This window comes from Puma concolor, chromosome C1, assembly GCF_028749965.1.
Source record: "Puma concolor isolate L17-30 chromosome C1, mPumCon1.1.hap2, whole genome shotgun sequence".
NCBI lineage: Eukaryota > Metazoa > Chordata > Mammalia > Carnivora > Felidae > Puma > Puma concolor.
In genome coordinates, this window is record NC_141674.1 from 65,225,307 (window position 1) to 65,239,296 (window position 13,990).

Consider the following 13,990-nt stretch of genomic DNA (forward strand, 5'->3'; position numbering starts at 1 on the left):
GGTTATTTCATCTGTACAGTGGACATAATAGTAAGCAACCTCACAGAGGGGTTGCAAGTATTCAACAAGTTAGTAATACATGTAAATCATTTACTAGTTCCTAGAGTTCAATAAAAGGTGGTTCTTTGTCAATATTTGTTGAGTGCCTCACTTTCACAATTGGGACTGGGACCCAGAATTTCCACTCCAGTGCCCTTTCACTCTAAAAACATGGCAGAGAATCAAGGTTTACGGCCTAACTGGGAACCCAGAGGAAACCATAATCTTCTCAGCCACCCAGGCTTGAACAATATCCTCCAGATAAGATAGGACGCAATTCTTCAATACTCTCAGAGCCCTATAAAGATCTCCTGAGGCAGGCCCCCAAAGGGCCCCACGTAGGCACTCACAGACACACTCAGACATATGTGGTCTCTCCTACCTTTCTGGAGAAAATATATAACTCATCAAAACACTGATTATACTAGTACTAAATATTTATTAAAAATCTAAGAGCCAGGCAGGCCACAGGGACACAGATAGGGATGGTCTTTGTCCTTATGGAGCTAAATGGGATACCACTTCTCAAAAATTCATTTAATTGGCTACACGAAAAAAAAAGTTAAAAAAAAAAAAAGGTATTTTTTTTCTGGGATTCTATCAACAGGAGGTTATTTTCATAAGGTTAAAAAATAAAAATACTTTACAACCTAAAAGGTCAATGCCTCTATAATCTCTGTGGAGGAAAAAACTACTTGTTATCTGGAAAAAAAAAAAAAAACAAGTACTTCCAATTCCATCCAGTGCAACTAGAACAATGGCTTTCAAAATCTGTTACCTACATTAAGAAATACAGTTTATATAGCATGCCATAGTAATAACTAAAAGAAGACTTTCACAAAACAGTATTTATCCTTACTACCTGTGATATGCTATTTTCTTTTCTTGAAAAAAAAAATGTTCTTCATATCTCAGTACACTGTTGTCTTCTGTACTGTAATTTAAACACAAGGGGAAAGGGAAGGAAACTGGGTAAGGCATACTATTAGGTTAAGTGAGAGGCACCAAGCATGCATGGAAACAAATTCTGTCTCAGGCAGGAGACTTTGCCTAAAGCCTCAAGATCACATGTTTGCTGTCAAATTAGAATATGTAAATTATACGTCTGAGTGGTTTTCTAGAACTCAGTGCTGTCTTCCCATCCAAGGGTCTGCTTCCTATTCTGTACCATGAACCTGGACCTGTCCTCAGGTCTGTGGCTCTAGGAACCATGCCACACCAGGAAAAAAGAGTGAAAAGCAACCCCTACACACTTCCATCTCCAAACCTTAGTGATGCTTGACACAAAGGGAATGTTCTTGCTCCATAAATTGGGTAGTGACTCTGCAGCAATCTGTCTAGGTTAAAATCTAAGCAGGACCACTCTGCTAACCATATGACCTTGGGCAAGTTATTTAACCTCTCTGGCTAGATCTCCTCATATGAAAACAGGTTAACAAATGCACCTTTCTCCTAAGGTTGCGAGAATTAAATCTGCTACTGTATGCTGGCTTGGCTCATAGTAAGCACTTACTCGGTTTTGCGCTTGTTATTAGTGCACACCACACCGATCAAAGCCTCCTCTGCTTAAACCTTAAAGCAGTGGTTTTAGGTGTCACTAAAAGTTCCTTCAGTTCTTATCAAACAACTTGAACATAATATTTCAGGAAATACATCTGACCTACCACTTAATATGCAAGGCTTTCACAAGTAGGTCTATGTTGTCTCTTAAGGCCAATACTTCTCTGTAGGAGATCGAAGGACTACTTGTAAAAGACAGCCCTGCCTATTCCTGCAGTCCGCCAATTAAAACACCACCACCATATTACTACTCATGCTACTACTACCACTGCTACTATTACCATATAGGGCCTTTTTAAGCCAGGAGGACTACTTGCCTGGAGGTGAAAAATGCAAAATTAACACATCTTCACTCAAGCAGAAAATAATCCTCTTTGCCACTCAAAGTTCTCAAAATCTTTGCTCTTGAAAAATACAGTTAAGTGGATTTATTTTGTGTATTGTTTACATCAGAATTGTATCACACACAGCCCTCTTCCAAAGCATACTTTATGGGATTTTTGAATAAACCTGAATGGTCCTCCCCCAATAATATTATTTCTATACAAACACAGAAGTTACTACCAAGTGCTGCTGTCTTGCTGCAAGAAGGCAGATTTCCTAGCATATATCAGTTAACATTTAATATCAAAATGCCCAAATGTTAACAACTCCTTCTTCTTCCCCCCAACTACTGATTCCAGGGTAAGAAGTAAAGCTCAAGTCCATTTCCTGTTCTTCCTGATGCAATATATTTTATCAACATCAGTAATCTTTAGTCAATATATTACTTTAAAATTCTCATATTTCTATACTTAAAATAACATTACTTTTCTCAGTTAAAAAAATTCAAGGTATGATTTTAGTACCCTACAACATATTGAAGGAGTATTAAATAACGTTCCCTTGACTTAAAATTGGAAAAAACGGGACTTAGTCCAAAAACTAGGTGAGTATAATACTTAATCTTAGAATACTTATGTGATCTCTTCCAATAGTCAATAATAATTGCCAGTGAATAGAGTGATTTTCAAAAACCATCTGTTTAAATTAAACACGTGAAGAGGCTTACTTTCATCTAAAAGAATTAAGAGTAAAATTTTTCAGCCCGAGTATAGTTTTCACATCTGGACATTAATAATAGCCTTTTTAACCATGGTGTGTGTTCTTTTTGTAAGCTAGTTTAATTAGTGTCTCAGCACACACTGAGTGAAAAGATTACCATCTTCTCTCAGAGCTTCTCAAGTTCATTTCCATAATACTATATAGTCCTTACTCTTTTTCAAGGACAGAAAGGTAAAGCAACCCCCTAAAAAAATTTTTTTTTTGTTTTAACACTAGTAAAACAAATCCAAAATCTAACCAAAAAGGAAGTCACAACAAGCATTCTATAATATAAACAGACAGTATCCACATAGTTTATTTCTCACAGTTCTCCTGACAAATGAACATTATTCAAGAACATACTGTATACACAGATAAGAAGAAACATACAAAATGTTTTAAATGATGCACAACAAAATCCAGCAGTATAAAAGAATGCATGTGAACTCTTGCTCACTGCGCAGACTAAATTTAATCACTTGTTTAAATAGTAATAAAAATACAATCTTTTATGGATCTTGTGCAGACTACAAAAGAGGGAAATTATTACCATATATATGATTTTTATATTAGGCAGTTTTCTTTGATGAGTTGCACTGACAACTCCAAATACAGAGGCAGAAGGCTGTGTATTTTAAAGGAATTAATGTTGTGAATTAGAGACTTTACACAGTTACTACCACTGGCACTTTTCACCATAGTTTGTACACATCACATGATCATCTTATATAACATTACATTTAAAAAATATATCTGAGCGACAATTTTATAACATTCACACACCATGAGCTGGTCAAGGAAGCAATGCCACAGTGCCTCCTGTAGTGCTTCGCTGTTGGTAATAAGGACAGTTCATTGTGGTTAAAAGAAATTAGACATCAATATGGTTAAGCAGCTCCGATTTACTAAAGGCCATCAGTGGCCACCACTGGGACAGTGAGTTCTTTTAAAGTGTTTATCCTAGAAGCAAACACCATCATTGGTTAAAACTTTGTCTAAGAAGTCAGCTTCTGTGCCGAAAACTATTTTCACAAAACTGAAAGCTACTAAACTGTTTTAATATAAATACTTTGTCTTCTCATTATCTTATTTATGACCGAGTTCTTTGAAACCTTTGGAATTTACTCTCTTTAATGTGTGCTCTCGTTTCCATCTCACCCATTTAATATCACCACCTAAAAGGCTTTAAGGTGATGGTGAGAAATTCACCAGGGAAACCCTTTGCTCACCAGGAATGCTCGGCTGCTGAACAGTGATCTAGAGCCACAACGGTGCAGAGCTGGACTTGACAAGAACACTCAGGAAGCTGTCATGCTGTGAGTGTCATTTCAGGGAAAGCAGAGAATCTTTCCAAACTGTGCACATAATTCACAATGATACCATTGCTATGTGTTGAAGAGGACTAGTATACGATGTTCTCTTCCATGTCATCTGTTTGCTGGAAAGTAGTTTGGGTCAAGGTAATTATAACTGGTGCCCTGGGACACACAGTAGTCTCTGTCTAAGAATGTCTCTGACCTATAAACAGGTTCTAATTGGTGATCTTCCTTGTGAATATCTGTTTCATGTAGGCTGCAAAGAAAACACACACACAAACACACACACACAGACACATCAATACACGGCACTGGATGCATTTTGGAGTAGATATTATAAAACTTCCTCACAGTTCCACTTCTTTAATCCACCAAAATCTCTAACGGAAATTTACTTGAGATGTGGTATAATTAAAGAAAATTTCTTAATTGCCTACAACAACAAAGCTTAACCCACTAAATGTGGTCATTTTCTAAGTAGTTTGGAAATCAAATTCACTAGTGGCTGAAAAGCTCTTTACTTGTCAAAACTGAAGACCTAATATGAAGTAAACACTTACCAGTCTGAACAAGAATCACAGAAATCCAAAGACATTTCTGGAGGACAATCCTGGCAGTGCCACCGAACACCCTGGATAGGTTCTATGCCACAGTTATCGCACTAGAAAAGTTTCAGAGAGAAAAATATTAAGCTACATTTTTCCAAAACCTTTTTTTCCTGCTGGGAAACAAAGGATGTGCACAAAAACATCTCTCTCCCCAAGGAACTAGACAGTAATATAACACGAAAATGGTTGTAAATTAGATATAATTTCTAGCAAACTAGCACAAATTTCATTCATTCAAGATGAATGTGCAGGTGAGTGACAGGTACATTATAATAACCAAGGGATGACCTTCAATATGCTCCACTTTACTTTAAAAAAATTTTTTTTTAATTTTAATTCCAGTAAAGTACAGTGTTCTTCTATTAGTTTCAGGTGTACAATATAGTGATTCAACAATTCTATACATTACTTACTCAATGCTCATCATGGTAAGTGTTACTTACTACTTTAATTGACTTTTTAACATTTTAAGTAGGGGGTGCCTAGGTGGCTCAGCCAATTAAGCGTCTGACTCTTGATTTCAGCTCAGGTCGGGATCTCACGGTTCGTGGGATGGAGCCCTGCATCAGGCTCTGAGCTGACAGCATGGAGCCTACTTAAGATTCTCTCTCGGGATGCCTAGGTGACTCAGTCGGTTGAGCGACCGACTTTGGCTCAGGTCATGATCTCAAGGTTTGTGAGTTTGAGCCCCATCTCAGGCTCTGTGCTGACAACTCAGAGCCTGGAGCCTGCTTCAGATTCTGTGTCTCCCTCTCTCTCTGCCCCTCCCCCACTCGTGCTCTCTGTCTCAGAAACATTTAAAAAAAAAAAAAGATTCTCTCTCCCTCTCTGCCCCTCCCCCATTTATGCTTGCTTGTTGCTCCAAAATAAACTCCTTTTAAAAAGTAAATAAAATTTCAAGTAAACCATTTGCAAATTTAGACATTTGAGTGTTCATAACTATTTATTTTTTTAAGTTTATTTATTTATTTTGAGAGAGACAGAGAGAGAGAGACAGCGTGAGGAAGAGGCAGAGAGAGAAACCCAGCCTGGTATCCTGCTCTCAGGAGGGCCCAAAGGGGGCTCAATCCCACGAACAGTGAGATCATGACCTGGGCCAAAGTCAAGTATTGGACGCTTAACTGAGCCACTCAGGTGCCCCAATAACTATTTAAAGGTACCTCAGACCAATGTATAATGACCGTGACTGAGAACCACTGACTTAATACCATAGTTAAAACTGTATAATTACAGAACTACTTAACAAGCTATCATTACCAAACCCAAGAGAACACAAAATCCTCTCTAAACTTTTATCTTACTGAATTATTCTTCAAAGCCTGAAGAAGCCTAATTACTAATGCCCATAACAAAGAAAAGGCAGATCTACCTCCTTCTTAGTGTGGTGGCATTGTGGTAGCCCTCAGTGTCTTTGGGACAATTTTGGAAATAAATCTCATTTCTAGTTTCTTTGATCATCAGACCAACTAGAGTGACCGACAGGTTAGTAAACAAGCCACAGCTGGGTCTTAGGGCAAATTTTGAGAAGTGGAGAGTTTCCTCTTGAAAGGCCAGAGATACCAATTAGGAAAATTTCTAATGGAGAAGCAAGGTCATGGAAAGATCAAGAGGAAAAATCATTTAATATAGTATGGCTAATGGCCATACTAGAGAATGAGAGGTATAATTTTAAGTTTCTGTTTATCAGTCACAGCACGCATCAGTATTTTTATGTATACCACTACCAGCAAATCTATATCTCATGGTCTCAGTTTTACTTCCTCCAATCTCACCAATTACAGCCAATTCTAAAGTCCAAAGGTTCTCAAACTTGTCAATCTCTCTCAATTTCCATAGCCACCAATCAAACCTCAGACATTCTCATCTTTGGTCTAAATTACCAAAAGAATTCCTAACCAGTCACCCTGCCTCTAGCTTTGCTTTCTTCTTTCCATTCTCCATACTAAGTCCAGAATTATCTTTTTCTCCTTCACCTATTTTTTTTCAACTACATAAATAACATACATGAACACATTACTGTTTACAAAATTTAACAATACAGCTGTCAGAGATTATCCACTCTAAACCCACTGCCTTCTCCAAGGTTATCTATACTAATAGTGTAAGTAACTGGAATGATTTTTCTGAAATGCAAATTTCATGTTACTGTCTACTTAAGATTCTTCAATGGTTCCCCAACCTCGTTAAGGAAAGTTTAAACTCCTCAGTAAATCTCAAAGGCACCTTAATAGCAGCACTACTCTCTGATATGTTCTCTAGCCATAGTCAACTATGTTTACTAATTTAACTTCTCTAAATTCCTTATGAGACGAAAACAGAATAAGGACAGAAACCGAGTCCATCTTGTTTACTAATGAATCCCTAGCAGTTAAGCAAAGTGCCTGGAACATAATGGGTATTTCAAAATTGTGTGGACTGAATAGATATATTTCTAGTAGCCTGAACGGCGAAAAGAAATTTCTCATCTATGAACAAGAGCAACAGCTCCAATGGATGAAAGGATAAAGAAAATGTGAAACACACACACACACACACACACACACACACACACACACACACACAGGAATATTATTCAGCCCTAAAACAAAAAGAAATCCTCCATTTGTGATAACATGGATGAGAAAGTGGAGGACATTATCCTAAGTAAAATAAGCCACAGAAGTTAACAAGTGCCATATAATCTCTCTTATGAATGAAATGAAAAACTCAAACTCAGAAGCAGAGGGTAGAACAGTGGTTGCCAGGGGCTGCGAGGTGGGAGAAATGAGGAGATGTTAGTCTAAGGATACAAATTTTCAATTGTAAGAGAAATCAGTTCTGGAGGTCTAATGGACAGCATGGGATTAATAATATGGTACTGTATACTTGAAATTTGCTAAGAGAGTACACTTAAGTTTTCTCACCACACACACACACACACAGACACGAAAAAGGTAACTATGTGAGGTGATGTTTTTACACCTTAATATTTTGTACACTTTAAATATATACAATTTTTGTCAGTTATATCTCAGTAAAACTGAGAATAAGAAAGAAAAATAGCTAGACAAAAACACCTCATATTTTACCTCAAAATATAGATACCTGTATGTTTGTCTTCTTCCCATAGAATCATAAACCTACTGAGATCAGAAACTGTAGCACACTACTTTATATAAATGAATAGGACTAGAGCTAAACTTACTTTTATCTGTATGCTGGGAAGTCTGGAATTTAAAGCTGCAGAAACTACTTTAAATCTCTCTTATCACCCTTCCAAAAATTAAATGAATAGTAGAATTTACCTTGAAGCCCACATGTTGTACAAATCCACTTTCAGCTTGCATCTGCTGGAGTTTCTGCTTCTTTAACTTTTTAAACTGTAATAGTTCCTTATATTCAGGTAAATTCCTATACATAATAGGAATACTTTCTTCATCCTAATAATAAAACAGGAAACAAAAATGTCTGATAATCAAAATGAACTAACAGGGGGTGGTGCCTGGGTGGCTCAGTTGGTTGAGCATCCGACTTCAGCTTGGGTCATGATCTCGTAATTTGTGGGTTGGCCCCCATGTCGGGCTCTGTGCTGACAGCTCAGAGCCTGGAGCCTGCTTTGGATTCTGTGTCTCCCTCTCTCTCTGCCCCTCCCCTGCTCACGCTCTCTCTCTCTCCCAAAAACAAATAAACATGAAAAAATCATTAAAAAAAAAAAAAACAGTAAGAAATACTGACACAGAATATTTTTCTACTAATAAAATATTTTTCACTTTTAAGATACTTTACCTTATAGGGCTGACAGAAAATTAGCGCTGCTATTAGCAATATTTTAGACTAACACTTTTGGAGGGCTTCTTAATGCAACAGTAATATTGAACTGTACAAAGTACCAGGGGATGATTCCTACCTCTGTCATACACTAATGCAGACTCAACCCTATCCCAACACATTCATGGCTCCTTGTGATACTCTTTATAATCTACTTCTACCTCATCTGCAGGAAGCTCCTCTTCTCTAAAAGATTTTTTATGCTTTCTCAAGTAAATATCACATTTTCTTAACAAAGAGCAAACCACTTTCTGCTCTGTATACTCCCAATAATCAAGGCAGGACATTCCTGTCTTACCCAAGGGGATAAACTAAATTACGAAGATGATCATTTAGAAGACTATAAAAAATGAATACTACAACTATAGAAATACATGAAGCTGAAGTTGACAGATGAATCACTAACTGCTTCCTACCTATTCTCCCAATTTATTTGTGCTCTGCCATCAATGATCCATTTCTTTCCTTCATGACCTCATGATCCCATGGTCACTAATATCTACAATGCTCCTGAAAGCATCTCCAATTCACTGACCCCATCCATAGTCTATCAATCCTGGTCCAGATAACTCCTACCCCTCCCATTCCTCTTGCTCTCATATTAGGTATTATTAACTACAATGTTTATTTTATGTCAAGGAAACCGGTGTCTATAAAAATAACATTTACCCAAGGTCACATAATTAATCAATTATGGAGTCAGGTGATTTGAACCCAGATTTGTCTGAATATTTAGTAACTCCTTATACACTCAGCAGCCTAAGGCCTAAATCTAAGAGCTACCCTTAATTTTTCACTGTCATATTTAATCCAACAAAATTGGTCACTACTTAACACTTTCTTAAATTTTTCAAATTGGTCCTCTATAGTATCACTCCTTCCTCCAGCTCCACCATGATTTAAAATCTCCCAATGACTTCCGAACTGTCTACAGAGTCAAGTCCAAAGTCTTCAGCTGAATAAAAGATTGTTTATAATCTCATGCTTCACTTACCTTATCTCCCACCATCTTTCACTCATTTCAAGTTCCTGTCAACTAAAGTGTTAAATTACAGCTACTGTCTTTCTATATCAGCACTGAAAATGACATTAAGTAATGTAATAAATATCTACACTAATAAATACAATGTGACTTAACTAGTTAAATAATGTGATAAGGAATTTTATAGTGAAATTTATTAAATTCAGATATTTTAAGCAAATACAAAGAGTAGAAACTATGCCAAATTTTTTAATTTGCATTTTAAGTCTAAGGATACTATTAAATTTGGCCAACAAGACTAAGTAAAGTTAAATCACCACACAACTAGGATGGCTACTATCAAAACAAAACAAAACAAAACAAAACAAAACAAAACAAAACAAAACAGAAAATAACAAGTGTTGACAAGGATATAGAGAAACTGAAACCCTAGTGCACTGTTGGGGAGTATGTAACATGTTGCAGCCACTATAGAAAATAGTATGGCGGTTCCTCAAAAAAGTAAATGTAGAATTAACATATGGATCTAGCAATTCCATTTCTGGGTCTACACCCAAAAGAACTGAATGCAGGGACTCGAACAGGAATTTGTACATCTATGTTCATAGCAGCATTATTCACAATAGCCACAAAGTGAAAGCAAACCAAGTGTCCAATGACAGATGAATAGATAAAATGTGGTATACACATACCATGAAATATTTATTATTCAGCCTTAAAAAGGAAGGAAAGAGTGGCACATGTTACAAGGTAGATGAATCTTGAATACATTATGGCAAGTGATGAAAGGCAGTCACAAAAGGACAGAACCTGCAGGATTCCACTTAAATGAGGCACCCAGAGTAGCCAAATTCATAGAGACAAAGTAGGAGGGAGTTGCCAGGGGCTGGAAGGAGAAGGCAATGGGAGATACTGTTTAACGGTTCTGAGTGTCAGTTTTCTAATAAGTAAAGAGTTCTGGAGATTGGGTCACAAAAATATGAACATATGTATTTATCACAATTAAAAAATTTTTTTAAATCCTCATAAACAGATTTCCTTGTTAAAATCATTTTTAAACTTTACTTAAAGAGGAGATCCTATGACTAATTCCAAATGAGGCTAAAATGGTGTACAGATTTTAAAACTACGGAAGTACATACATGTAATCATATGGTTTCTTTAGATATTGATTTCCTAAAAAAAGAACTTGAAATCTATAAATTTTACCACTAGTAGTTTTATAAATATCTGAACAGCTATTTCAAAATTCAGAATGATTTGAACTGGTGCTCATTTAAAAATAAATAAATAAAATCAACCAAACAAAAGTTAAATCAAATTCAATCTATTACATATATTAATCTACTCCTCATCTGGCTAAATTTTGTTCCTCCTTCACATGTCACCTTGACTACCACTTCTTTAGAGTTCTTCTACTTAAACTCCAAACTCTAAATAAAGTACTTCTTAAATAATTATAATCAGTTGTTTTTGAAGCACTTTTTAAAATCTGTAATTTATTGATGTGATTACACATTTATCTCCTCCCACAAGACTAAGATTTGTAAGAGCAAAGATCATAAATATTTTGTGCACAACGATGCAGCTGACCTCTAGCAGGGCCTGATATATAAAATGTAGAATCAATATTTTTCAAATGAATAATTCTAATATTAACAAAGTACAAACTTAAGACACAGCAGATATTAGCTATTTTAAAAAGAAAAATTTGTGAAGAATACAATCATTTTATGGTAGTTTCATACCAAATTATACACTCGGTATTTGGCTAATCTAAAAACAGAACAAAAAAGAGACTTACTTTTACTTGCTGACCTTTCGTTAAAATCTCCTTTGCCAATTATTATAAATAATCAGAGTATTAAGAAAGATATAAGGTAATCCTTTAAGCAAAGAGCCAGAATCATGTTAGTTACTGAGGAAATGAATTTCAGGATGTAAAATAAAAATATTAACAGCAATAAAAAGAAATGTCTATGGATGGAAAGGAAAATAAAATAAATTGATCTAAATTAGTGTGCAGTCAATAACACCAAGAGGAATTACTTGAAGAGGATTTGACTTTAGTTCTGCAGTGGCATATATCCCAAGGCAAAAAAAAAAGAAAAGAAGAAAGAACTGTCAAAAAATCTGTTTCCAGTAATCATACTGCTGATGGTAAGGTTAGTATTATTATATTCTGAGACTACTGTGAGCACTATGAGACAAAGAAAGTGAGTATTATGTCAATGTCACTGATATCTAGGATTCTCAGCATGGGAGAAAGAAGATACATATTTAAGATCAATAAGGAGAAGTAAAATCCCCAAAGTCCTTAAATTGAATCTGAAATTAAAAAATATAAACTTACGATGTCTTTTTTTTAATGTTTATTTTTGAGAGAGAGCACAAGCAGGGGATAGATGGGGGTCAGGGGGACACAGTATCAGCAGTGCTCAGTGCTAACAGCAGAGAGCCTGATGTGGAGGCTAGAACTCACAAACTGTGAGACCATGACCTGAGCCAAAGTCAGACACTTAACCGACTGAGCCATCCAGGTGCCCCTGAGGTTTTTTATTTTTTTATTTTTCTTCAAAAGTTTGTTTTTATTTTGAGAGAGAAAGAGAGAGCACATGCGTGCAAGAGAGCACTAGTAGGGGAGGGGCAGAGAGAAGGAGAGACAGGCTTCACACTGCCAGTGTACAGCCCAATGTGGAGTTTGAACTCACGTACTGTGAGATCATGACCTGAGCCAAGATCAAGAGTCAGACGCTTAATCAACTTAGCCATCCTGGTGCCCCATTATTTTTAAACAATAATATAACCTATTTCTCAGCTCTATCCATTAAATAGACCTAGAAACAATGATCAAGCCAGCATCAAGTAGGATTCCTACAGTCAGGCTATCATCTCCACAATTTCCTAATAAAAGAAAGCAGGACTAATTCTAGGTCTGAAGAGGAAAAATACAAGACAATCCTAGAATTTCCTTGTCAGAACAGGTAATGAAGAAGCTATCAAAAACTACTAGAATCTTGTTCAAAGATCCCAAAATCCAACCTGAATAAGTTACAACTGACCAATGGGCCAATCTGAACACTAATAAAGTCAATAATATCAATGTACTGAAACATAAGAAAATAAACGAAGAATCAAGCAGTTATACTGCCTCTTCCATATGTACCTTAGGGGGAAACAAATAGTTGATGGAGAGGGTTACTTTATAGAATATTCTATCAAATAAGTAAAGAAGAATTGAGAGGATATCACTGTTTTGTAACATCTAATGAATTAATGAATCCAGGCAATGATCAATGGCTACTATGTCAAAAAAAAACAGAAAAGACCACCAGACTGATGAAAGTACACATGAAGGAAGTCCTGCCCACCCTAACAAATCTGAATCTGGTCAATTATCTAGATCTACCATTGATTTACAGAAAATGCAGGTAGCAGAAAAACAGAGTAAGTGATAACAATTATCTAGACCCACTATCAATTTACAGAAAATTCAGGGAGCAGAAAAACAGAGGAAGTAACACCAGAGAGAAGCAAACAAAACACACACAGTGGTAAATTCTAATGACCCAGTTTTTCAGCAAAAAAGTTCTATGAAGAGGAAAAAGGGGGTGGGAATGAAGGAAAGGAAGAAATCTATTGTAATTTATGATTGGGGGAAATGTGAACTGAGTGTATATTTGTGTAAAGGATTACCTTTTTATAAACATGATAATAATACTCTGTAATGTCTGGGACTTGCCCCAAAATAATCCAGGATGGAGCTGAGGTGGGTAAGAAGTATAAATCAAAATAAGATCACAACAAACTGATAACTATTGAAGCTGGGTAATAAGTACATGTAGGTTCATTATACTACTCTATTTTTATACGTGTTTTAGAAATTTCTTTTATTAATATACTACATATGTTATATAGAATTCATTATACTACTCTATTTTGCATGTTAAAATTTCTTTTATTTTTATTATGTGTTAATATATATGATATATATTAATATATAATGATTTAACAATATATTGTTTTTTTAAAAGCCCATAAACTTCACTTGTTAATTAAAAGAAACCAACATTCTCTGAAGGATAGGAATAATTTAAAAATTCTGGTGTTCTCATTCTGTAACCTGATCTGTATGATACCTAGATAAATACACAGGTATATATATTTTTATATAAATAGATAACTTACTGATGCCTCTTCAATAGCAGTGTTCATGTGGCTATGAAAACAGGATCGGTCATCATCTTCATCCATATACACTGGTGGTTCATGGGAAGTCATGAAAGTGGAAGGTTTAAAGAGATGCTTATTAAGGGGGTGCTGTCGTCTGCTTGTGGAAGACTAAGCGAGAAAACAAATTTTTAATTTGGACATTGGAAAATCATTAAAAGAATCAAAGATACTAAAATACACTATTACTTCCTCCATGTCTATCTATTAAAAGGATCCTGGCTCTACCTTTCAGTACATGCTTATGTGGTTGTTTTTTCTATATTATCTGGATTTTTAAAGCACAACCAGGTTTACAAAAAAAATGTAGGGGCGGGGGAGATACTCCAAAAACAGTATAATGGCTCACATGCTATCTAGCTTAT

At 35.8% G+C, this 13,990-nt stretch overlaps 1 protein-coding gene across 6 annotated transcripts in view; it reads right to left on the bottom strand.

Annotated features, from left to right (window-relative positions):
• Positions 1 to 2,964: 2,964 nt before the first annotated feature.
• ZZZ3 (zinc finger ZZ-type containing 3) overlaps positions 2,965 to 13,990 on the bottom strand; it is a 102,328-nt gene continuing 91,302 nt past the window's right edge. For all 6 annotated transcript variants that reach the window (XM_086717330.1, XM_086717331.1, XM_086717327.1 and 3 more), the window contains 4 exons: positions 13,584 to 13,736; positions 7,891 to 8,025; positions 4,559 to 4,659; positions 2,965 to 4,254 (listed from right to left, as the gene is read on the bottom strand). In XM_086717330.1, coding sequence (XP_086573456.1) covers positions 4,110 to 4,254; positions 4,559 to 4,659; positions 7,891 to 8,025; positions 13,584 to 13,736 — 534 coding nt within the window. In that variant the 3' untranslated portion in view covers positions 2,965 to 4,109. The remainder of the gene's footprint in view (positions 4,255 to 4,558; positions 4,660 to 7,890; positions 8,026 to 13,583; positions 13,737 to 13,990) is intronic.